This window comes from Rhinatrema bivittatum, chromosome 4, assembly GCF_901001135.1.
Source record: "Rhinatrema bivittatum chromosome 4, aRhiBiv1.1, whole genome shotgun sequence".
Lineage (NCBI taxonomy): Eukaryota > Metazoa > Chordata > Amphibia > Gymnophiona > Rhinatrematidae > Rhinatrema > Rhinatrema bivittatum.
Window position 1 is genome coordinate 365,779,172 of NC_042618.1, and position 25,016 is coordinate 365,804,187.

Genomic DNA, 25,016 nt, shown 5'->3' on the forward strand with positions numbered 1-25,016 from the left:
ATATTTCGTCCCAGGGACGTTTATTTTCCTTCCCTTGGTTGATTGAGGACAGCGTGCAAAAAAAAAAAACAAACCAAAAGGAAGCAAAACAAAGAAAGCACTTAGCTGCCAGGTCTCCTGGGCCTCTGGAGGTAATATTTTGGCGTTTTTTTGTTTCCCTCGTCACAGCTCCGTAGGGATGCTGTGGGGATCGCGGTGTTCAACTTGCGGGGAGCCAGCTGTGCGGGGGCGTCTGGGAGCGGCAGCGGGGCTTCTTTATCGTGGGCCCGAGGTGCAGGAAAGAAGCTGCATGCTCGGAAGCCTCGGCCTGCCCCGTTCCCGATCAGTGCGGGAATGGCGGCAATTTTGGATCCCCCTCGCTCTTATTCAGTGCTGTGCTTGGGGGGAGGGGATTTCCCTCCGCAGCTTTCTCCGCCGAATCTGAACTCTGAGAGACTTTAGGGCTCAGTGCCTGCTTCCCCCCCCCCTCCCCCCCTGGTTTGGGATTGCCCCCGGGGGGGGGGGGGGGGCCTTGAAGAGACAGCACCCTTTTTCTTCGCAATTTGTGTTGTTGCTGCATAAAGCATGTCTTGAGGTAGAGGCTGGTTTTCAGTTGCCGGAGCCTCCGCCCCCGAAGGTTTCTAAACCCACGGAAGGCCTGGACACCCCCAGAATTCGAATGGTCCAGGGGGCTTCGGAGGAGTCAGGGGCTCCGCTAGCCAAACAGTTGGATCTCTCATCGCAGGACCCTATCAGCTCGGATGAGGGAACTGAAAGTTCCGTCCCGGTGGAGGGGGATGAACCGCGGGTGCTCAGGTTATTTTGAAGAGATGAACTTGATCCTCTGATCCCTCATGTTCTGGTGGAGCTGGGAATCCAGGCTCCACAGCCAGTTTCAGAGCCTTACATGGTGGATCCCACCCTATCGGGTCTTCGGGCTCCTCCTAAGACTTTTCCTTTCCACCCGATGCTACTGCAGCTCATGACCCAGGAGTGGGACACTCCGGAGGCCAGTCTATGAGTAGGGCGAGCTATGGAGAAGCTTTATCCGCTGTCGGAGGAGTCGGATTTTCTTAAAGTTCCTAAGGTGGACGCGGCCGTTTCAGCCATCACCAAGCGGACAACTATTCCTATGGCAGGGGTGGCTGTGCTTAAGGATCTCTAGGATAGGAAGCTTGAAGTCCTTCTTCAGCGGATTTTTGAGGTTTCGGTGCTTGGTGTCCGAGCGGCAGTCTGCAGTAGTCTCATGCAGCAGGCAACTCTGAGATGGGTGCAGCAGTTGCTCACTGCGCAGGAACTTTCCCCAGCGGAGACGGAGCAGGCGGAGCATGTGGAGGTGGCTATAGTGTATACCGCAGATGCTCTGTATGATATCCTTCGTACTTCCTCACGCACAATGGTCTCTGCAGTTTCGGCTAGGAGGCTTCTATGGCTCTGCAATTGGTCCGCTGACGTCTCTTCCAAGTCCTAGTTGGGAGCTCTTCCATTTAAAGGAAAATTCTTATTCAGTGACTATCTGGAAACTCTCATCAAGTCCCTAGGGGACAATAAAGGGTACAAGCTTCCAGAGGACAAGCCTAGTTCTTTAGGACCTTCGGTTATCTCGTCCCTGTTTTTGTAGACCATGCCGTTTTCGGCAGGGCAGAGTCCCCTCCTTCGCTCTGCGACAGCTGTCAGCAAGGTCTCAGTCTTGGGCTCATTCCTTTCACAGCCGCAGACCTCCCTGTGACAGGGTCCTTCAGGGATCTTGCGGCAACAAGTCTTCCCAATGAAGGTGTGCTGACCCACTCCTCCGTTCCGGTGATAGGCGGTCATCTTTCGCTATTTTTCAAGGAATGGGTCAAGATTACTTTGGACCAGTGGGTTCTAAGCAACATCGAATGCGGCTACGCTTTAGATTTTGCTCGCCCGCTGCGAGAGCTGTTTTTGGTGTCTCCCTGCGGGTCCCAGGCAAAGCAAAAAGTGGTAAATCAAACCTTGTGTCAGTTGAAAGCCCTGGGGGCCATTGTTCTGGTTCCTCCGGCCAAACATAGGACCAGCAGGTACTCCATATATTTCGTAGTTCCCAAGAAAGAAGGCTCCTTCCGCCCGGTATTGGACCTGAAGAAGGTGAACAAAGCGCTTCGGGTGCCTCGTTTTCTCATGGAAACTCCTCGATCTGTCATTGTGGCTGTCCGCTCAGGCGAATATTTGGCCTTGTTGGATCTGACGGAGACGTATCTTCATATAGGGATCTGCGAGCATCATCGGAGGCTTCTGAGGTTTATGATCCTCTGCGAACATTATCAATTCCAAGCGCTTCCGTTCGGTTTGGTGACGGCTCCCCGGGTCTTCACAAAGATGATGATGGTGGTAGTAGTAGCAGCGGCTCTCAGGCGAGAAGGAATTTTGGTTCATACCTACTTGGACAATTGGCTCATTTGAGCGAAGTCAGAGGAGCTTTGCCAGCTGGCAGTTCGCTCGGTATTGCAGCATCTTCTTCATTCTCTCGGATGGGTCGTCAATTTTTCCAAGAGCCATTTAGTCCCGTCCCAGATGCTTGACTTGGGAGCACGGCTCGACACCTCTATTGGCAAAGTTTTTCTCATGCAGGAGCGGATCGACAAACTAACAACTGAGATTCAGTGGCTGTTGACCCTGCCAATGCCTAAGGTATGGGATTACTTGCAGGTGCTTGGTTCTATGGCATCTACTCTGGAACTAGTCCCCTGGGCCTTTGCTCATTTGAGACCCTTGCAGAGGGTGTTGCTTTCCCTTTGGGATCCCAAGTCAGAAGAATTCCAGATACCCCTACCGCTCATGGATCTTGCCAGAGCCAGTCTCAGCTGGTGGTTGGTTCCCGACCACTTATGGTGCGGGGTGGACCTGGAGGGAACCCCAGTGGGTAATTGTAATGATGGATGCCAGCCTCTCCAGTTGGGGAGCGGTTTGCCAATCGCAGTCGGCGCAAGGTCGATGGACACAGGTATATGTAGTGCTGACGTCAGACTGAAATCTAACTCCATCTCCAACTGCTATCAGGAGCACACTATACCCATTGGTCCTGAGTTCATCTGTCTACACTAAGGAAAATGAAATTCAGGTAAGTAATTTCTCCAATACTCTGGTCCTTCCGTGGCCCCGCAACATTCTGCTTTACATTTTTCCTCCCTGGCCGTTGGTGGGCAAAGCCTTAAGAATAGAGACCCACCCAGGGTCGGTCATCCTCATAGCCCCGGAATGGCCACAGAGGCCGTGGTTCGCGGATTCGGTCAACTTGGCGGTGGACGGCCCCCTTTGTCTCAATCATCTTCCAAATCTTCTTTCACAGGATCCAGTATTTTTCGATCAGGAGCTCGCTTTTGTCTAGCAGCCTGGCTTCTGAAAGGAGGCAGTTGAGGAAGACAGGTTATCCTGATGCTGTCATTTCCACTCTCTTACAGGCATGAAAGACATCTACTTCGCTCACATATGTTAGAGTCTGGAAAGTTTTCGATTCTTGGTGTAGCAGGTTGGTTGTGCCCCTGCGACGAGCCTCCATATTCTGGCTTTCTTACAAGAGGGGATGAAGAAAGGCCTGGCGTACAGTTCTCTCCAGGTTCGGGTAGCGGCCCTGGGCTGTTTAAGGGGAAAGGTTGATGGGGCATCCCTGGCAGCCCATCCTGACGTAGTCTGTTTTCTGAGGGGTGCCAAGCATTTGAACCCTCCAGTTCGGCCAGTGTGTCCTTCCTGGAGTCTGAATCTGGGGCTTGTGCGGCCTTCCTTTTGATCCTCTCAAACGGGCAACTCTAAAAGACCTGACGCTCAAGATGGTCTTTCTAGTGGATATCTGCTCGGCAACACGAATATCGGAGATTCAAGCATTGTCCTGTAGGGAGCCCTTTCTGCTGATTTCTGATTCGGGAGTGTCTCTACTAACAGTACCTTCTTTTCTACCGAAGGTTGTGTCAGGTTTTCACTTGAATCAATCCATGGAGTTGCCGGCTTTTCCAGATTTGGATCCTAATTCCCCCTAGGCTCACAACTTGTGGAAATTGGATGTCTGGCAGCTTCTTCGTTATTTAGAGGTGACTAATGCTTTTCGGTTGTTGGACCATCTCTTTGTCTTATGGAGCGGTCCTAAAAAAGGACATAAGGCCTTCAAAGCTACCACTGCTCGCTGGTTGAAGGAAGTTATAGCTTCGGCATATATATGTCACGGACGACCAGTGCCGGATGGTCTAAAAGCTCATTCTATCAGATCTCAGGTGGCATCCTGGACAGAGAGTCATTTGGTCTCACCGCAAGATATTTGTAGAGCAGCTACTTGGAAGTCTCTACACACTTCGCTAAGCATTACCATTTTGACGTCCGGGATCCGAATGTTGACTGTTTTCGCAGCAGCATTCTTCGAGCGGGACTCTCCAGGTTCCACCCCGTGTCGTGCAGCTTGGGTACATCCCAGCGGTCTGCACTGATCCGGATACGTACAGGGAAAGGAAAATTGGTTCTTACCTGCTAACTTTCATTCCTGTAGTACCACGGATCAGTACAGACGCCCGCCCAGGATAGTCTGGCCTGGAGAGTCCGTTTGGCATATGTATTTTGTCCTTTTCATTCTGCAGAGTATCTTGAAGAGAGAGACGACAATGAAAATGTACATAGTTACAGAGTTTACTGTTAGGCTGCTGTTTGGTTTAGCCATTGGTTATTAAATTTGGTTCATTCTGCTATGGCATTGATTATACTGAAGGATCGCAGGTGGCACACCAGTCCAAGAGGGGGTGCCATGCAAGTTTTTCTCTGTCTCCATCTGCTGGAAGGGAGGCATAACCAGCGGTCTGGACTGATCCGTGGTACTACAGGAACGAAAATTAGCAGGTAAGAACCAATTTTCCTTTTTGATTATAGAGTAATTGACCTTTCCTCTTCATCCTGCCAGTAGGTGGAGGCAGAGAACATCCATTTTTTTTTTTTTTTTAAACTTTTTATTTATCAGTGAGAGAGGCAGCACTACAGAGTATGTGTGACATAGGTGAAGATATGGTATACAGGCAAATTCGTGCAACAGAACAGACACCAAACAAGATGATAGAGAGCAATATACAATGAATAATGAGCACCAGTGAACTGGACACCATAGTATAAACCCATATCTTTAGGATTGACTGTTCCAGTACTCTCAAAAACTTTCCCATATCTTATCGTATAGAGCCTGGTTATGTTTCGGCATGTACGTGAGCCTTTCTATAGTAGCAATATCAAACATTTGCTTGTGCCACACTTCAATAGCAGGGGCAGACTTTCACAGCAAGGTAAGTCATCCAGCATGAATTAAATGATTCACTAGAACCTTTTTACTAGTTGAAAGGATACAGTCCTCCCATCTCCCCAGCAGACAAAGCCCAGGCATCAATCCAATGCTTGTCTTCACCATTTTGGAAATAGGTCCCCAGATACCCTTCCAAAAGGCTGCAACCAGCAGGCATTCCCACCACGGGTGAAAATAGGACCTGTCCAGGCTGCAGCCTCTCCACCACAACCTGAAGTAACTGTTAGAGAATTTAGCATAGAAAAGGGGAACTGATATGCTCGGTGCAACAGCTTAACCATCAGTTCCACCCTTTGCCTGCAAATAGAAATTTTATGGGCTTTCTGCCATATCCCCTTCCAATCCATTTCCTCTTATTCCACCTGCAGGTCTCTATTCCAAAGCCCTATCAACGCAAGAGGAGGCTCTTTAGCAACCAGACAACCCATAATGGCCTTATAAAGCTGAGATAAACCACACCTAGGAATATCCTCACATAAAAAGACCCCCTCAAGGATGAAAGGCACCACCCGTGCTCCCTATGACCGTGGAGCTCATCCAGTAGCTTATTGTAGTAATCTCTGGAATTCTCTCCAATTAAGAATTCATCGCAGAAATCCGAAAAGGACTTTAAACTCAGTACTCTCCTCCTGCCATAGCTGCCTCTCAAATTTCAAGCCCATTCCCCACCACTCAGCTTTCCTACAAAAAGTGTGTAAAGAGAGAAATGGGTTGCCCCACAGGGGAGAAAGAGAGGAGACCTCCGCTGATGAAATGCCAACTGCTTTACCCCCCGAAGCTTCAGTGTATGCGACAGCAACAGGGCAACTCTGCTGACCTGTTGCAGCCATGTCTCTAATGAATACCAGGGGTTGGATGGATCCCTGTACAGCCAGGTGCACAGTCCCTACAAATGGGCAGCCCAGTAATAGGCCCTCAAGTTGGGGAGGTCCATGCCACCCTCCATCTTTTGCCTTCACAGAGCGTGAAGCCTAGTATGCGGGTGCCGATTTTTTTTTTCCAGATATATTTAGAAATCATACCATTAAGGTTGGCGAAAAAGTTGTTGGGTAGAAAACAAGGAACATGCTGAAACATGTACATTAGGCGAGGCAAGATAATCATTTTCAAAATAATAATCCTACCCACCCAAGACAGAAAATGATCATTCCAATCTCTTAGGTCTCTCTGTATTTTATCAATCATGTGCACTATGTTGATCTTATATAGATCATTGGGATCCTTGGAAATAAAATTACTCAGATATTTGAAACCCTGAAAACAGCATGTAATATCTTCACCTGTGGTAAGTCCAATAGGAAACACCTCAGACTTCTGAAGGTTTACCTTATATCCAGACAAGTTGCCATATTCAACTATGATTCGCAACAACTTGAATCCTGAAACTCCGCATTAGAGGAAAAACCAAAGCCCATAATCTAGAGTGAAATAATGTGCTCACTTGCTCCAGCTCTAAATCCTGATACAGTAGGACATGTATGAATCTTGAACCAAGACTTCAATAACTAGGTCAAATAATAGAGGGGAAAGTGGACAAACCTTCCTGATACCCCTAGAGATAGGAAAAGGCTGAGAACTGTACTCTTTGGTAAACACCCTGACCCTAGGATGAACATTTAGGGTTCTTATCCAAGCACTAAACAGAGAGGGGGGGGGGAATATGAAATTTTTTTAATACAGAGAACAGAAAGGGCCAGCTTACGCTGTTGAGTCTTCTTGGTGTCCAGGGTAGTCATCATACCCACTCTCTTATTCCTCTTAGCCAGGGCCATTATATTGAATAACTGAAGAGTGTTTACAGTGGATTGCCTGCCCTTAACAAACCCCATCCAGTGGACCAGGTGCTCCAGAACAGACTCAGACCTCATCTGCAGCACCTTAGCCAAACTTTCACATCTGCATTCAGCAGTGAGATTAACCTGTACGAGCCTGGATCCAAAGTGTCCCTTCGTTTTTTATGAATAAGCACAATGTTGTCCTCAAGAAGCATACTTGGGAAAGGCTTGTAAGTGAGAAAATATATTTGTCATAAAGGGAGCTAACTCAGACTCAAAGCGTTTATAGAACTCCAAAGAGAACCCATGCTGGCTGGGGCACTTCCCGTTGGGCAGCTCGGCAAAAGCTTTGAAAAATTCAGCAGCAGAGATGGGGGCAGACAAACGTTCCACCTGCTACTCCAATAACACTGGCAAAGTGATCCGGCTCAGAAATGTATTGATCTCATCTAGACTGCAAGTGTCTGAGGTGCTATAAAGGGTTCCATTCTAAAAGGGTCGGAAGACTTCATTAATTGCCAAGAGATCATGCCCCCTCTCTCATCCTAAATAGTACTGATAAACTCATTTGCTGTCTTATTACATAAAGAGCATGCCCTCCCCGCCCCCCCCCCCCCCCCCCCAAATCTTATTTCCATGTTCATAGAACTTCTGTCTTGAGAATTTGAGGGATTTTTGTATTTTCCTGGTTTGGACATTTTGCATCTCCTATCTAAGAGCAGCTAGGTCCCAGTAAACTCTAGGGGAGCAGGAAGCTTTTGTGTTGCACCTCCAGTAACTTAATATGCCCCTCTAATGAATTTTCTCGGTGACTGCGCAGCCTGTTCACATTGCTGGAATAATTGATTATAGTGCCTCTCAAAACTGCCTTAAGGGTCTCCCATAGTGTAACCGGGGATAGGGTAGCATTCTCATGGATTTGCTGGAAATCTCTAACTGCTTTCACAGTCATTTCACAAAATTAGATCCTGACCTAAAAGCAAAGTGTTAAAGCGCCAGGTCTTGGACGAAGGCAGAGTCTGTGAAATATTCAGTGGTAGCATGACTGGATGGTGGTAAGATATGACAGGGCAGAATATCCATGGGCCTGGCCAACTCTGCAGAACTCTGCTGAGCAAAGAAAAAAATCCGTATGACTGTGCTATGCCTGGGAGAGAAGAAAGTCTTCCTTTTTTGTCTGATGTCATGCTTCCCTATATATTCTGGAATAGCTGTACCAGAAAGGGATAAAGGGGGGCCAGCAGATCAGTGAAAGAGAGAGGAGCATAAATAGCAGTTGCAACCCTCCACACCACTGCCTCCCCACCTCGACAAGTGATATTGGAATGAGGCAAGAAGCAAACGGAGCTCAATAGCTGACTCGTTTGTTTGTGGTGTGAGGCACAGGAAACCAATTGTGGAGAAACAAAGTACAGTGGGGAATGTTGGAAACCAGAAGCTGAGAGAACAGTGCTAACGAGAAAGCAGTGTTACTGGGGAAGGAGCCGATCCCTGTGCAGTGGGTATGCCAAGGGGAGATGATCTGTGTTAGATTCCTGGAGAGAGATGAGAGCACAAATGAGGTAGGTCACAGGAGGGCAGTGTTAAATGCTCGGGACAGGCAGAAGAAGAAGAAATGGATTTCGCCACAGAATTAATTCTCCCAATGCATAAAACATACAAGGGAGTGAAAGGGAAAGCTGGCAGTGGAAGCAAAGGTCCCAGACTGCCTCCAGGAGCTCCTAGTGAACATGAGGCAGGCTTCAAAAGGCCTTGGTGGAGAGAGAGGTATTGCATCCCTCAGTAGGTTCACCGAAAATCTCCTCTTTACAATTGAGTCCTCAGTCATGGCACAGAAGACCTGAGGCTCGGGGGGGATTCTGGGGAAGGAAGCTAAGGATGCTGGAGTAAGGCTGATAAGAAAGAAGAGCTGGGCACACTCATTGTAAAATGGTGCAAGCATTCGATCTCATGAAAGAAAAGAAAAAGAGAGGGGGTGGAGATCCAATCCTAGTGAGAATTGAAAGCCCTCCAGCACCTTCCCCCTCCATGCGGCCATTAAGGAAATGATTATGGCAGTATGGGAAACCCCAGATACAGCCCTGAGAGCTAGAGGCACAATGGGGGGCAGGTTGTACCCATTGCTACAGAAGTAAATAGACCAGTTGTTTAGTCCCTAAATTAGATACCCCAGTTGTGGCTGTGACTAAAAAGTATTCTAGTGCAGGTTCGGAAGATAGAATCTCTTCTGAAGAGGTCGTTTGAGTTGGCCAGTTCAGACAGCAGTTTGTGACTGGTATGTATGCAGGGCAGTGGTAAAATGGCTGTAGCAATGGTGGATAGGCAAGGACGAGTTTGATTAGGAGAACGATTCTGAAACTTCCAAGGTGGAATCAGGGTAAGCATTGGTGGCAGACATGATGTATAATTTTAATCAGGTCCTCATCCAAACAAGTGGCAATGGTAATCATGACTAGAAGAATCCTTTGAATGTGGCAATGGCCAGTGGACTTACCATCTCAGGTCCACTTGAGTAAACTGCCCTTTAAGGGTTGGCTGTTTAGTAAAGAGCTAGGACAGCTCGTTAAGGAGCTAGAGGATTCAAAATCTTGGAGACTGCTAGAGGACAAGGCCGAGTGTCGACAAGGACTCTTAAGAGATGCCCCAGAGAATACACACAATATAAAGTGGTGAAGGGGGTCATCCCCACAAGAGGAGGGGAAGGCACGATTCAGGCAAAATTTTCAGGGGAGCCAAAGAATCCATGAGCGAGTCTCCCAAAATTTGGGAGCTCTCAGAGGAGCCAAATGAAGTTTTGGGGGTCGATGCCTCAATCCCCCTAAGTAAATGGCCACTTGAGATTTTATGAGGAGTTGGAACCATGTCATGAAGGACAAATGACCCTAGAGGTTGTTCGGCAGGGCTATGCCCTCAAACTGTTTGCTTCTATTCCAAAATATATATGGCTTCCCCCTGTATGTCTCAAGTAATAGAGCCATCCAATCAATTGTAGAAAAGCTACTTTTTTTCTGGAAGCCTCTTGAAGTCAGTCTGTCTTGAAGAATTGAGTTTCAGGTTTTTGTGTCCTGTGATACACTATGCTGCTTTTACTCATATAGTTGATATTGGACCAATGGGAGAATGATATGTGATGGACAGTTGGCCTCGGTGCATTGTGAAACCATTTTTATTTTCTGAAATTATTCTGGCTCGGTTTGCCTCCAGAGAATGCAAATTTATCTATCAATATATATTTTTTTTATAACAGATCATTGGTGAAATTTCCAAGAAAGTGGCACAGATTCAAAATGGTAAGCAAATTTCTGTGTGAAGTTAGACTTTGGTTTTGTTGGCCAAGAAGTTTTGGACACTCCAGTAAAGTCTTCCTGATTATTAGTGTTTATCTGGCTTGGTTTTACTCCTCCTTTAGAATTACCAATACCAAGCTATCCTGGGAACTGAAAAACCCCAAAACAAATAAAAACAAAAACAATGCACTTGCATCAGCAATATGCAAGAATCTCCCTATTAGAAAACATAATAGGAAGGCTTCCCGAGAACTGAGGGGTTATACTCCTGTTTGCGGGCAGTGAGTCTTGATGCCGCTCTTTCTTTGGTGTCTTGTGGACCAATCCTTAAACACTTTAGGGATTGTATTCAGTGATATATCTCAGTACAAATTCTTCAGGAAAATACAGTAGCTTAGCTTATAAGTTGTGTGTTTTTTTTTATATAACGAGATAAAAGTCCAAATTTTGTGTGTTCATTCGTATGCATACGTATCATTTGTAGTGCGATTGTTAAGCTAAGTTATCCATTTCTTGTATTTTGTAAAGAAATCAGGATTTATTGCTACATTGAGTCAATGGATTTGGGACTAAAAGCAGCATACTCTTTAACAGTTTTAGTCAATTTGAGAGAGGAATACAGTTTCCCTCTAGTTGCCAGAGAAGTTTTGCATGCCTTTTTGTTTCTTGCACTTGGTGGAAGAAAAATGCTTTTCTAAATACTTTGTAAGGATCCTCTTTAAATATGGCCAATAGTGCACGCCTTCAATTTTCTTGCCCCCCACCTGCAGCCACACCTCTCCTGCATTGTGAAATACAATACAGTCATACTTAGCAGGAAAAGAGAGAGAAATACATCCGTTCCAGAACTGTTTAGGAAAACCCAATGCTGTTAAGTAGAAAAAATAAAAGAGAAATTCCTCTGGTGCTGAGGGAAAACTGTAACAACCTTTTAAGGAAATGTCACTAATGTATATTGTCTTTTTGATTGAAGCTGGTTTAGGTGAATTCAGGATTCGTGACTTAAATGATGAAATTAACAAACTCCTAAGAGAAAAGGGACACTGGGAAGTCCGAATAAAGGAATTGGGAGGTCCTGATTATGCAGTAAGTAGATATCATTATTTCTTAAAATATATTTGACTGCTCATGCTGCCCTACTGTTGCAAATTCATGTGCTTAAACTGTGCAATTACACTTCATGAATACTGAGCCACTAGCAATTAATGGAGAGGCTAAATGAGATGGCTAAGGAATGGCGAAAGCTGTAAGGCCTCGATTCTGCTGAATTCTGGAACTGTTTGGCCTATGGCACTTTTTTCTTGTTTAATTGTGCTGAGGATATTCAGTTCGTTCTCCTGGGCATCATTTGCACAAGCTTCAAAGCCTAGGGGCCTATAATAATATTTCTGCTTTGTCTTGACAAAGGAGGAGGAGGAACTGGAAGATGAGCTGCTATAGCACTTTGGTTAAGGTGTGCTCTAGGAATCTGGTGGGTGGTGAAAACTTTTTTCAGAATAGAGTACCAGGCACATTCCACGTGATCACTGAAATAAATTCCAAGGATCTAGTGGGTTACATCCCACATTGCTACAAGAGAAGCTGGCAGAACTGACATTTTGTCACATTAACATTCAATGAATCAGTAAGGGTAGGGAGAGCTCTGAATAACTGAAAGATGGGAAACTTTACACTATCACGCCCATGAGTACAGGCCAGTAAACATCAGCACATTAAACAAAACACTTAGAAAATGTTAAGTTAGTACATAACTTTTTTTTTTTTTAATAAGAGCAATTTGGATTCAAGTCAATATTACGTCAAGGAAGGAAGGTCATACCATATTAATTTTGGAAACTTTTCAGAAAATCTTCTAAATCTCTGGACCGCATCTACCAGTACGTTATGGGGCAATTTTCAAACTGCTGCATTGCTGCAAAGTCTGCAGGTACTTTATACCCCAAGGTCTGTGCACCAGGTTTCAAAGGAAAAGTGCATACATAAGGAAAAAGTACATGCAGAGATCTGAACCTGTTGTTTCTGCGGCTAATTTTTCCAAACAAAACTATGCACACTATTTTCTTCCCTTGCCTAACCTTGCCCAGGGAATTTCTCTGCTACAGTGCAGGTAAAAGTAAATGCCTTATGTAGCTCCTTGAGTACTTTTATCTGCAGACAAGCAATTTATATGAGTAACACACTTTCCCTGTACATACCCAGATCAGTCAAGACTCCTGGGTTTTACTTCCCTTCCAGCAGATGGAGATAGAGACATTTTTACAGCCACTGGCATATAACCTGGTGTAGCACCTGCAGTCCCTCAGTATTTCTCTGTCTCCAGCAGATGGAAGAGGTGCAAAACTTGCAGTTCTGAACCTCAAAAAAAATTTTTTTTTTAAATGAGAAAGTATAGTGAGCGGATAGAAGATCCCCTCCTAGGAGGTCTGCTGGTCCTGATGGGACCATCCCTCCTGGTCATAGGCTCGAAGGAGCAGGGGTTGCGGAGTCTTAGCAGGCAGAGCATCTGGAAGCTGTGGTTGCATATGGTGCTGACGCCTTATGACCTCATTCGTACTTCATCCAGAATGATCATTTCAGCGGTTTCCAACAGGAGACTTGTTTGGTTGCAGAACTGGTCTGCTGATGTTTCCTCAAAGGCTCAGCTCAGGGTATTGCCATTTAAGGGCAAGCTTCTTTTTGGTGAAGGCTTGGATCAGCTGATTAAGCTGTTGGGAGAGAAAAAGGTTCATAGATTGCTGGAGGACAAGCCCAAGGGCGTCTAAGGGATCCTTTCAGTCTTGCTCCCGGTTTCAGGGGCAAAGGCGCTTCAGGCAGAGTAGAGCTCCGGTTACTGGTCAGCGGCAGGCCTCGGAGAGGTCGCAGTCTGGAGTTAATCCCTTTGGACCCGCAGACCTTGTAGGGATGGCTCAGCCAGAGTTATGGTAGAGCTAAACCCTCACAATGAAGCAAGGCTGGTCCACTCCTCTGTCCTGGTGATAGGAAGTTGTCTTTTTCTCATTTTTACGAGGAGTAGGCCAAGATCACATCAGACCGATGGGTTCTAAGTGTGATAGCACACATTTACGCTTTAGAATTTGCTCATCCGCTGTGAAGCCTCTTCATGGTGTCTCCCTGTGCCGTGATGGAAAAGAAGCGAATCATTCTTCAGACTCTAGGTGTCAGCTGGGGGCCATAGTTCTGGTACCTCCGCAGGAGCAAAGAATGGTTAGTTACGCCATTTATTTTGTGGTGCCGAAAAAGGACAGGGCGTTCCGCCCAATATTGGACTTAAAGAAGATGAATCTGGCTCTCAAAGTTCTTCATTTTCAAATGGAAACTTTGCATTCCGTCATCGCGGCGGTTCGAAGAGGAGAGTTTTTGGCATTCTTGGACCATCAGAGATATCTCCGGTTCATGGTCCTAGGATAGCATTTTTAATTTTGCGCCCTTCCATTCAGCTAGACCACAGCTCCCCAGACCTTCACCAAGGAGATGTTGGTGGTAGCAGCGGCCCTCAGGAAAGAGGGTGTGCTTGTTTATCCATATCTGGACGACTGGCTGATTTCGAGCAAAGTCGGAAGATCTGTACAAGCAGGTGATGAAAGAAATGATGCGCCACTTGCAGTCATTGGGTTGGATAGTGAACTTATCCAAGAGCCAGCTTCTCCCCTCCCAAGTATTGGAATTTCTGGGAGCACGTTTCGATACCCAAGTGGAGAAGGTTTTTCTCAAGGAGGAGCGTATGGTGTAGAGTCTCTTTACAGGCCCATTTGCCTAGGGTATGGGATTTATACAGGTTCTCTGCTCTATGGCATCTACCTTGGAACTCATTCCCTGGGCATTTGCTCATATGCGCCCACTTCAGCAGGTGTTGCTATTCTGGTGGGATCCATTATCGGAACAGTTTTATCTTCCCCCACCGCCTACCAATTCAGCAAGGTTCAGTCTGTCATGATGGCTTTCTCGCTGCCATTTGAGTCATGGAGTAGACTTGGAGGTTCCTCAATGGATGGTGGTGACTACTGATGCCAGCCTCTCCAGTTGGGGAGCAGTCTGCCAGTCTTAGGCCAAGGTCAATGGACGTCAGAGGAAATGTCATGGTCCATCAATCGTCTCGAGACAAGTGGTGCATTTTTACCTCTGCGCCACCATCCGGTCAGGGTTCGGACCGACAATGCGACGACGTTGGCCTACATCAGCCGCCAAGGGGGGACCAAGAGTCGAACAGTGGCTCAGGAGGCGGAGATGTTCATGTGTTGGGCAGAGCAGCATCTGTCATTGATAGCAGCCTCCTACATTTCAGGGTCCGACAATGTGCAGACCGACTTTCTCAGCCGACAGCAGGTGGATCCTGGAGAATGGGATGTCTCGGAAGAAGCGATGAGTCTCATTACCTGCAGATGGGGTGTTCCTCATATGGATCTAAAGGCGACTTAGCGGAATGCCAAAGCTCCTCGATTCTTCAGTTGCAGGAGAGAGCGAGGAGCGGAAGGCATTGATGACCTGGTTCTTCCTTGGCCAAGCAACAGTCTGATCTACGTGTTTCCACTGTGGCCTCTGGTGGGCAAGATAGGAGAAAAGAGGTACATCCAGGAAAAGTATTCCTGGTGGCTCTAGAGTGACCTCTGAGTCCTTGGTTCACGGATTTGGTCAATCTGGCGCTGGATGGCCCTTTGAGACTGGGCCATCTTCCAAACTTGCTTCATCAGGGACCCATATTTTTAGATCAGGCAGATCGCTTTTGTCTAGTGACTTGGCTTTTGAAAGGCAGCAATTTAAGAAAGAAGGGATATCCTGAGGATGTCATTATTTATTTTATTTATTTTATTTGACAATTTTTATATACCGACGTTCTGGTAACAATGTTACCAATCACTTCGGTTTACATGGAACTTAGAAATGACTTAACAAGAATGTCTTACAGAGAACAGGGAAACTATGGAACTTGGAAAACATTGAACAGAATAAATAATAACTTCTACAATATACAATATATACATTTTTTTATTTTTTTTTTAACTAGCAGACCTCCTATAAATTAGGTTAATCATTACTACTCTGCTGCAGGCTCGAAAGTCTTCCACTTCTCTGGCGTATGTCAAGGTGTGGAGGATTTTCGAGTCTATCTGAGGTGAGCTTCAGTGGTGCTGACCTTGGCTTTTCTGCAGAAAGGGTTGACAAAAGATTGTCTTTCAACTCCCTAAGAGTTCGGGTTGTGGATCTGGGCTGTTTTCAAGTCCAGATTCATGGGAAGCTTATGGCGTCACGTCTGGATGTGGAGCATTTTCTCAGGGGGCGAAGCATTTGTGGCATCTTAGGTCAGTGTGTCCCTCTTGAAGTCTTAATTTGGTTCTCAAAGGCATGTGTGTGGTGCCATTTGAGCCTCTCAAAAGGGCTACCTTAAAGGATTTCACTTTGAAGGTGGTTTTCTTGATGGCTATTTGTTCTGCCAGAAGGGTCTGTGAAGTTCAAGCCCTGTCCTGCAGAGAGCCTTTCTTACGGATCTCAGATTTGGGGGGCTCGTTGAGGACGGTTCCGTCTTTTCTATCTAAGATGGTTTCAGCATTCCACTTAAGTCAATCAGTGGAATTTCTGACTTTTCCAGATCAGGAGCCTGGAATGCCTAAGGCGTTTGGATGTCAGATGCGCCTTGTTACGTTACCTGGAGGTTACTAACTGTTTCAGATTGTTGGATCACCTTTTTTGTGCTGTGTAGTGGTGCGAAAAGGGGTCAGAAGACTTTGAAAGCCATGACTGCGTGTTGGTTGAAGGTGGCCATTGGTTCCACTTACATTTGTTGCAGTCGTCCTGTCCCGGAGTGGTTAAAGGCTCATTCAACCAGGTCCCAGGTGGCCGCCTGGGCAGAATGTTGGCTAGTGCCCCACAAGAGATTTGCAGGGCAGCAACTTGAAAATCTTTGCATACCTTTGCCAGACACTATAGATTGGACGTTCAGGTGCTGGAAGTTGCTAGTTTCAGAGAGAGTGTCCTTTGAGTGGGACGCTTTCGTGTCCTTTGAGTGGGACTCTCAAATCCCACCCAGTTTAGGGAAGCTTTGGGACATCCCAGGAGTCTGGACTAATCTGGGTATGTACAGGGAAAGGAAAATTGGTTCTTACCTGCTAATTTTTGTTCCTGTAGTACCATAGGTCAGTCTAGAGTCCCACCGAAGGGGTGTGTGCTTTTGGAGAGTCCGCTTGATCTGGCTTTTTGTCTGTTGTCCTCATTGTCTGAAGAATGGCACAGGCTTCTTTTTTACTGTGAAGTTTTAAGTTCATTTATGGTGTTGTGGTGATTTTCCTCTGCTCGTTAGAGAGGTTGCTTCTACAGTTTGTTAGGAGTGTTTTTACTGTATCAGCTTTGGTACATAGTAATACTGAGGGACTGCAGGTGCTACCCCAGTTTATATGCTAGTGGCTGTAAAAATTTCTCTGTCTCCATCTGCTGAAAGGGAGGCAAAACCCAGGAGTAGACTGATCTGTGGTACTACAGGAATGAAAATTAGCAGGTAAGAGCCAATTTTCCTTTTTACATGCAGAAATCCCTTGGAAAATTGACCTGCCTATTGATACTGTGTTATAAAGGAGGCTGTTGGAGAAAGCTGAAAAAAACAAATTAAAAAGGAAGCCACATAAATGGATTACTGATTTATTCGTAAAAGTAGGTAGCAGGGCCTTTTTGTTGGACTAACTCAGTACATGTCTGACTAGGTTTTGAGAGCTGTGTTTTCTTTACTGACCTGATGATGACCTGTGTTATTTCTGCTCACCACATTTCAAAAAAAGATGGAGCAGAATTTAAAAAGTGCAGAGAAGGGCAACAAAAATGATTAAGGGGATGTAACAGCTACCTTATAAAAGGCTGAATAGGATAGGACTCTCTAGCTTGGAGAATAGTCTACAGAGAGGGAATATGATAGAAGTTTATAGAATCATCAGTGGTGTGGAACAAGTTGATACGGAATGGCTATTTAATTTTTCCAAAAGTAATTGGGCTATGGGACATGAATGAAACTTAACAGATAGCAGATTTAAAACAAATTCTAGAAAGTATTTTTTTTTCAGTTAATGCATAATTTAAACTATAGAATTGGCTTCCAGAAAATGTGGTGAAGGCTGGTAATATAAAAAATTTGGATTAGTTCCTAGTGGGCAGGTCCCTTAGCCATTATTTAGCCAGGAAGCCTTAGGTGTCTCTACCTCCTGCTTCTAGGAATGAGCAGCATGGAATGGGCTTCCCTATTTGGGATCTGATGGGTACTGCAAATGACATGGACTGGCCACTATCTGAGACAAGATGCTGGACTTAATGGACATTGATCTGACCCACTATGGCACTTATGTTCTTAAAATGGGAATGTAGCTCTTGAAAGCAAGTCACAAATGTATTAAGTATGTGCAATAAAAGGTATGATCGACAACATGTTTGACCTTTTATTTCTACCTATTCAAGTGGACTAACAAGGCAACCACAAATTTTAACTCATAAAAGTAAAAAAAAAAAAAAAAAGTCATTGTCCTGCTCATACCCAGAACAGTCCAGACAAGTAGGTTTATCCATCCCAGCAGATGGAGGCAGAGAACAAAACTTTGAGGCACTGCTACATATCCAAAAGTGCCACCTGCAGACCCTCAGTATTTCTCCTGTCTCCAGCAGATGATAGAGGTGCAAACCTGTAGTCTGACACACAAATAAATAAATAAAAAGGAGATTGGATTGGAGGAGTTTAAGTTTGGGCTTCCTGAGGTGCTAGGTACCTTTGTGGACCATCCCTCGGGTTGAGTCAGGCATTCTCTCTCTCGCTCTCGCACACACCGGAGGACTTCATACCGAGGGGCCTGGCTCCCTCTTGCCCTCTGAGGTCTCTTTCTGCGAGCCATGGTCTTGGAGACACAGTGGAGCTCACTGTTTTTCCCTGGAGGGGAAACTTGCTTGCTTGTCCCTTTACACAGGGAGTGCGGCATGAATTTGGTTCCTGCTTCAGGGATGGCGCCTAAATTCCGAATGTTGCAGGGTAGGGCCTGCGTGCTCTGATCGGAAAGGCTGATGATTGCGAAGGAGGGAACCTCCGCGGGTTCAGCAAAAGACGAGAGGGCTTCTGGGTCATTGGGAGCCATGGCTGCAGGCCTGCGGCTGTGAGCCCGGGGTCTGGGAGGATTCATCGAGATGCTGGGATGTTTGGCGTCATGTATGAAATGCACATCATGAGCTGCGTCAAACATCCTGTCAGACCTGCAGGGAAAGATGTTTGCCCCTTAATTCAACTGCACTCTGCTTCTGCTCCAGGAGCGATAAGGCGCTTTGATGTATGGGCAGTGAGCACGTGTGGGGCGCACAGAAGCGTGACACTGGCTGGGATTGCGGCAAACATCTTGTCTGACCTGTGGGGGTAAGACGGTCGCGCCTTAATGCAGCTGCACTCTGCCCGGGACCGGGAGGGCTCAGTGAGGCAATATGATGTTGGAGCGGCGTGCATGTGTGGAGCGTGCAAAAGCATAACACTGACTGGACCGTGGAAAACATCCTGTCGGGCCTGTGTGAAAGGCGTTTGTACTTTAGCGCAGCTGCACTCTTCCCTCATAGCGTCTCTGGGGGCAAAGGAGGCTCGTTGGAGACTGAGGGGAGGTGAATCCATGCCGCATCCATGAAGGCAGGGAAGCCTTCATGGATGCGGCATCAGCGGCAGCCATGTTGTCACGTGGTAGGAAACCGAATGGTTCAGGGAAGGCCAGAGGTTCCCCACCTCCACAGTATCCCCTGGTTCAGAGTATTTCTGAAACCCGGGTTAGTGTGGGGGGAGCAGGTGGAGGAGATGGTAGCTGGTTTTCACCAGTGACTCAGAGTTCTTCTCCGCGGACATTGCCCTGCTCCTGCATTTGGTGGATTTTGGCCAGGCGGGGAGCAAGAGGAAAAGTGACTCTGGTTCACAAGTCTAGCACCCGGCAGAATTGACCACAGGGAAGTCGGGCAGTTTTCTTCACTGTATAGACCTCTGAGGGGGGCCTTTAGGCAATGTTAAAGGGACCTTCTTGGACAGGAGGGGGATCTTCTTGGATTCTGATGCTTCTCAGGAGGTGCTGGCAGAGAACCCTACCGGGGAGGGGTCCAGGGTCCGTCTGAGGAATGGTGTTCCAGATGTGGACAGGACCTCTGTCTGTTCCACAGGAGACCCTGGTGGTGGAAAAGGCTGACTCTAGAGGGGCTCACTCAATCTGGCCAGAGGGGGTACATTCTTTCATCCCTCAGGTTCTGGACGAATGGTGGATTAAGGTTGCGCAGGAGGATTCGGATAATGAAGGGGGGACCTGGTCCTGGATAGGCTGCGGGATTCCCCAGAGATGTTTTCCTGTGACTATAATGATGAGCAAGCTGGTACTCCAGAAGTGCGATACTTTGGAAGGCAATGGTGAAGTTTTATCCTTTGCCGGAGGAGAGCTTGGAGCTCCTGAGGCTGCCGAATGTGGCCAAGAAGACTTCCGTTCTTGTAAGGGGGTCCGTGGCATTCAAGGATGCTTTGGACTGGAAGTTGGAGATGTTCAGGTTTGTGGCCTTGAGACGTCCAGTGGCTATTTGCAGTAGCTAGATGCAATCAGGGTGCAGAAAGTGCAGGAGAAGGACGCTGTTTCTTCGGCTGGTTCTTGGCATGCAGTCCACATGGAAAGCAGGGCAGCCTAGGTGGTAGATGTGCTGTATGGTTTCATAGGTCTTCACCATGAATATGAGCTCCTCGGTGGGAACTCAGGCCCAAGTTGCAGCTCTGTAGATGCCGGAGGATAGGAAGACCGGCAAGAGAAATTTTCCACCTTGCTCTGGGATCAGAGATACAAGATGTCGTCCCCACAGGAATGCTTCTTTTTCCTTGCAAGGCTCGGGACGACAGTAGTCCTTTCAGAAGGCACGAAGGCCTGGCTGTGATAATTCCGGTCAAGGGGCCGGAGGAAATGAAGGTTTGCAAGGAGGCTAGTCTGGTCCCCTTCTCCGTGGAGACCATCGGAGGGAGATTGACCCTCTTCTTACAAGGAATGGTCCAAGATCTTGACATATCAAGGAGTTCTGGAGGTAATAGGAGACGCTATGCTACGTAGTGTTTTTCTTTGGATGTCCTGGCAGAGGTGTATCTCTGTATTTCCATTCGGAAAAAGCATCAGAAGTTTCTTTGGGTCATGGTGCTGGGACAGCATTTCCGATTCTGGGTTCTTCCCTTCGACTTGGCCATGACCCCACAAAACTTCACGAACGTGATAGTGATGGTGGCGGCAGCCTTACAGTGCAAAGGTATTTTGGTCTGGGTGATTGGCTCATTCGAATGAAGATGCAGGAGGAATGCGTTCGGTCGCTCCAGCGAGTTATGAACGCCTTGCGGTCACTGGATTGAGTGATAGATGTGGCGAATAGTCACTTAGTGCCGACCCAGTAGTTGGAGTATATAGTGGCACTTTTCGATACCCGGAGACGCAGGGTGTTCCTGACCTCTGCAAAGTTGTCTGAGTTACAGGCGCAGGTAACGCGTCTGCTTCGTCTGTTGGTGCCAACGGTTTGGGACTATTTGCAGGTCCTAGGGTCCATGTCTTCCCTGTTGGATTTGGTTCCATGGACCTTCACAGACATGAGTCCGTTGCAGAAGGCGCTCTTGTACAGGTGGATGGTTTGTGTGTTTTCGGACAATGCGACCATGGTGGCATACATCATCATTCGGTAAGGAGGGGCAAGGAGTCATGCGGTGGCTCTGGAGGCTCGACAGTTGTGTGGGCAAAAAAGCCATCTCGAGGGATTACCGGCTTCCCTCGTCGTAGGTGCGGACAACATGCAAGCAGATTTCCACAGCAAATGGATCCAAGGAAATGGGGGGTGTTCCGGGAAACTGGAGATCGTATCTGTGCCTGGTGGGGTGTTTCCCAGCTGGGTCTCAAGGCGATGTGTGCTAGCGCAAAGACGGCGAGATTTTTCACTTGCAGAAGAGAGGTAGGCACTGTGGCTCTGGATGCTGTTTCCTTCCTAGCCACTTGTTGGTCCAGTTTTGCGGTGCATAGATTCTCCTCCAGGGACGGTGGTGCTAGTGGCGCCAGAGTGGTTGTGGCAACCATGGTTCACAGATCTAGTACATCTCACAGAGGGACCTCTGGTTAGCCCACCTGCCATGCTTGCTTCGGTAGGGTCCCATATTTTTGGATTGGGAGGATCACTTTTGTCTCACAGCTTGGCTTTGAGAGGTGGCGGTTGCACCTGACAGGCTATTCGGATCCGGTTATTTCCATGCTCCTCCAAGCTTGAAGGTCCTCTCTGTCCCTGGCATATGTCAGGGTCTGGAAGGTTTTTTGAGTCGTGGTGTCTGCAACGGCTGTTGGATCCCCTGGCTGTGAATATTCCACCTATCTTAGCCTTTTTGCAGCAGGGTTTAGGTATCCGCCTTGGGTTCCCTTAGGGGTAGGTTGCGGGGGAGTTTTTGGCCTCCTATCCTGAGGTGACATGATTCTTGAAGGGGGTTAAGCATTTGTACCCTTCCGGTCGGAAGTTATGCCTGGATTGGAACATCAGTTTAGTTCTGCGAGGGCTCTGTGGTGCTCCTTTTTCAGCATTTAAGAAGAGCGACTTTGAAGGTCCTGACTTTGAAGACTGTATGTCTGGTGGCCATATGTTCAGCCAAACGGATTTCGGAATTACAGGTGTTGTCTTGCAGGGATCCTTTTTTGTGTATCTCTAATGATGGAGTATCATTGCAAACAGTCCCCTCTTACCGAAGGTGGTGGTGTTTTTCATGTTAATCAGAAGGTGGATCTTCCGGGCATGTGGAGAGGTCTAAGGATTCCTCTCAGGATAGCTAGCTGCATCTTTTGGATTTTGTTGCAGTATCTGAAGGTTGCTAATAGTTTTCAGCAATCAGATCATCTTTTTTGTGTTGCTCAGTGATGCAAAGAAAAGGGGATAAGGCCTCTAAAGCCTTGATTCCTTGGCTGAAGGAGACCATTTGCTCCGCTTATATTTGTCACACAGTTCCAGTCACACAGTTCCAGTGGGACTAAAAGCGCATTCTGCAAGAGCGCAGGCAGCCTCCTGGGCAGTGTCACTTGTTGTCTCTCCAGGAGATTTGTAGGGCTACGGTGTGGTCTCACGTTTTACTTTCACCAGGCATTACTGTTTGGATGTGCAGGCGCAGGATGAGGTGTCATTTGTGAGTGTGTTCTTTGTGCGGGTCTTTTGGGTTCCCGTCCAGTTTTAAGGGTGCTTGGGTACATCCCACTTATCTGGACTGATCTGGGTATGAACAGGAAAGGAAAATTGGTTCTACCTGCTAATTTTCATTTCTGAAATACCATAGATCAGTCCAGAGACCCACCCCGTCGTTGCTCAAGTACTTAATAATTTCCCGTTGGTCGGTGTACCATGGTTTCAAGGAGGTTTTTTGAAACTTGAGCATTTGTTGAGATCAGACTGTTTTTTGTTTTCTGGACATATAAGAAGGCTCTTGTTCCGGGGATTCCAACCCCGAGTTGCCTGTTCGCTCTAGAATGGGTTTTTTTAAGGATTAATCTTTGGCTTGTGTGCAGGTCAATAGTGAGGGTCTGCAGGTGGCATTCTCAGATATGTAGCAGTGCCTCAAAGTTTTGTTCTCTGCCTCCATCTGCTAGTAGGGATGTAAAACCCACTCGTCTGGAGTGAAGTAGAAAAAAGAAAAATTAAAAATACGGTAGACCAGACAAAAAAGAACAAAATAGCCAGGAATTTTTTTTTTTCAATTTCCCTGACTCCTAAAAGATCTTTGGCTGGCACCTATGTTTTCTAAATATGTTTCCACTTCAGAATAAGACTGACCATCGTTTGACTGTGCATGCATGCTAATATCGTCACTGTGCAGTGTTAAATGAGCATTGGCAGTATAAACTACAGCTGAAATAAAAGGAAGAGACACTTAGGTTGATCGCAATTCAGTGGCAGTGTTTTCTTGCTGCCATGCGGAGGTGCCTAGATTTGATTCCCAGCTCTGATCTTCCATCGCCTGGGCTCGCCAGGGCTAGGGATGCCGTGGAGACTGCACTCATAGCCTCTGCTGCGGAGGGACTCTTAGTCATTGCACAATGGTGAGGCCCAATGGCTGGATTTAGAACTCAAGAGTGCAGGGTTCCAGAAGAGATGCTGATGCTGCAGTGACTGGACTAAAGTCAGTCATGCGTGGATATAAAATAGAGGAAGAAATCTCTGGTCAATAGCAAATAAAGGTTCATGGTGCCAGATCCCAGTTCTGGTTCCTACTGGGCCGGAAGCACAAAGTAGCATAAGAAATTACCAGCTCAAAATGGAAAAAGTGAGAATGAGATTAACAAAGTTATTGCCATTGACCCATGCTTGGCACTCCCATGGAACGATTAACAGAATGCATGGCACAAAATTTAAGGTTTCCAAGATCAGTTAAGCAGAGGGAGAATTCCTAACATTAGCTCCCAATTTGCAGCGGCTTTATCTACTATTTAAATATGATATTTATGCTGTATTGTGTTATACACCCTCAATGTGTGTATTAGTGTTTAGTTGACATAGTGGTTGACCATGCTATAATGCTGCTTTAACTTTCTAGTATCCGTGATGCTTCCACTAACTCTACCTGCCCTCACAAAGGGAGAATGAAATGAACCTAAATGCCATGCTGGGTCAGACCAAGGTCCATCATGTGATGTCTACTCTTCTTTGGGGTTATTTTTTGTTGCTGATTTCATTGTCAGCTTGTTAGTTTAACACATTTACCTTGTCCCAGTGACCTGTGCTGATCAGTCTGCACTTGGAAATTGATTCAAATCATCTGACTTATTGCACCATCTGCCATGTGAAACCCTTGTGGTGTACACATAGCAAATCAATCCTAGTGTAATAGGTTCTCCATAGTACAACGTGAACACATACAGAGACAAAGTTATTTAGATGAATACCAATGAGTGGAACAATGAAATAATTGAATAATTGAATCACAAAAAGGCTGATCATTTAATTTGATTATTTAATCCACTATGACTAACCATATGCCAAGAGAAGATGAATTGTTCTAAACGTAATAATGTTTGTGATATATCCCTAATATACAAAAAATGGAGCAAAAGAATTGCACTCCAAAAATTCAATATAAACACATCCAAGGAAGTGCAAGAAATTAAGCAAGGTCCAATTCAATTCGTAAGTCCAGTAGCTTTATTTAAGGTTTTTCAAAAACAGACAACTCCATTGCTCATCTTGTCAAATTACAGTTCTCATTAGGGTGATTCGCCGAACAGGCTGCGTCGGGATGGATAACAATTTCAGTAATTAAAAATAAAGTCAAAAAACAAATAACCTCAAGCAAGGACCAAAAAGAAAGGTTTACCGTGACAAATTTCGCCAATTGTAAATGACAGCTCAGTCTAACAATTCATGTAGCAAGGAGAGCGGACGGCAGAGACTGAGGCAAACGTTTAAAGAGACCATAAGAAATGGCGCGAAAATTCAAATCAATGAGAGGGCTCCAACCCATCACAGTTCCAACCAATCCTAGGGAGTAACAGGCATACATGAAAACAAAGTGCAGTTGATAGGCAACAGGTAAAGGATTAAACATTTTAAACAAAATATTGCCATTCTATTTCTATGTTTAAGCCTTTAGGTACCAGACAGTCCAATCTATGAATCCATTTCTGCTCTTTACGTATTAGTATTTCTGAAAAGTTGCCTCCCCGAGACCGGGGA

At 46.4% G+C, this 25,016-nt stretch overlaps 1 protein-coding gene across 1 annotated transcript in view; it reads left to right on the forward strand.

The window, feature by feature from the left end:
• The window catches only part of ISY1 (ISY1 splicing factor homolog), a 102,627-nt gene that overhangs the window by 17,495 nt on the left and 60,116 nt on the right, over positions 1–25,016 (forward strand). The window contains exons 5-6 of the mRNA XM_029600803.1: positions 10,292–10,334; positions 11,305–11,417. Of these exons, the coding sequence (XP_029456663.1) occupies positions 10,292–10,334; positions 11,305–11,417 (156 nt within the window). The remainder of the gene's footprint in view (positions 1–10,291; positions 10,335–11,304; positions 11,418–25,016) is intronic.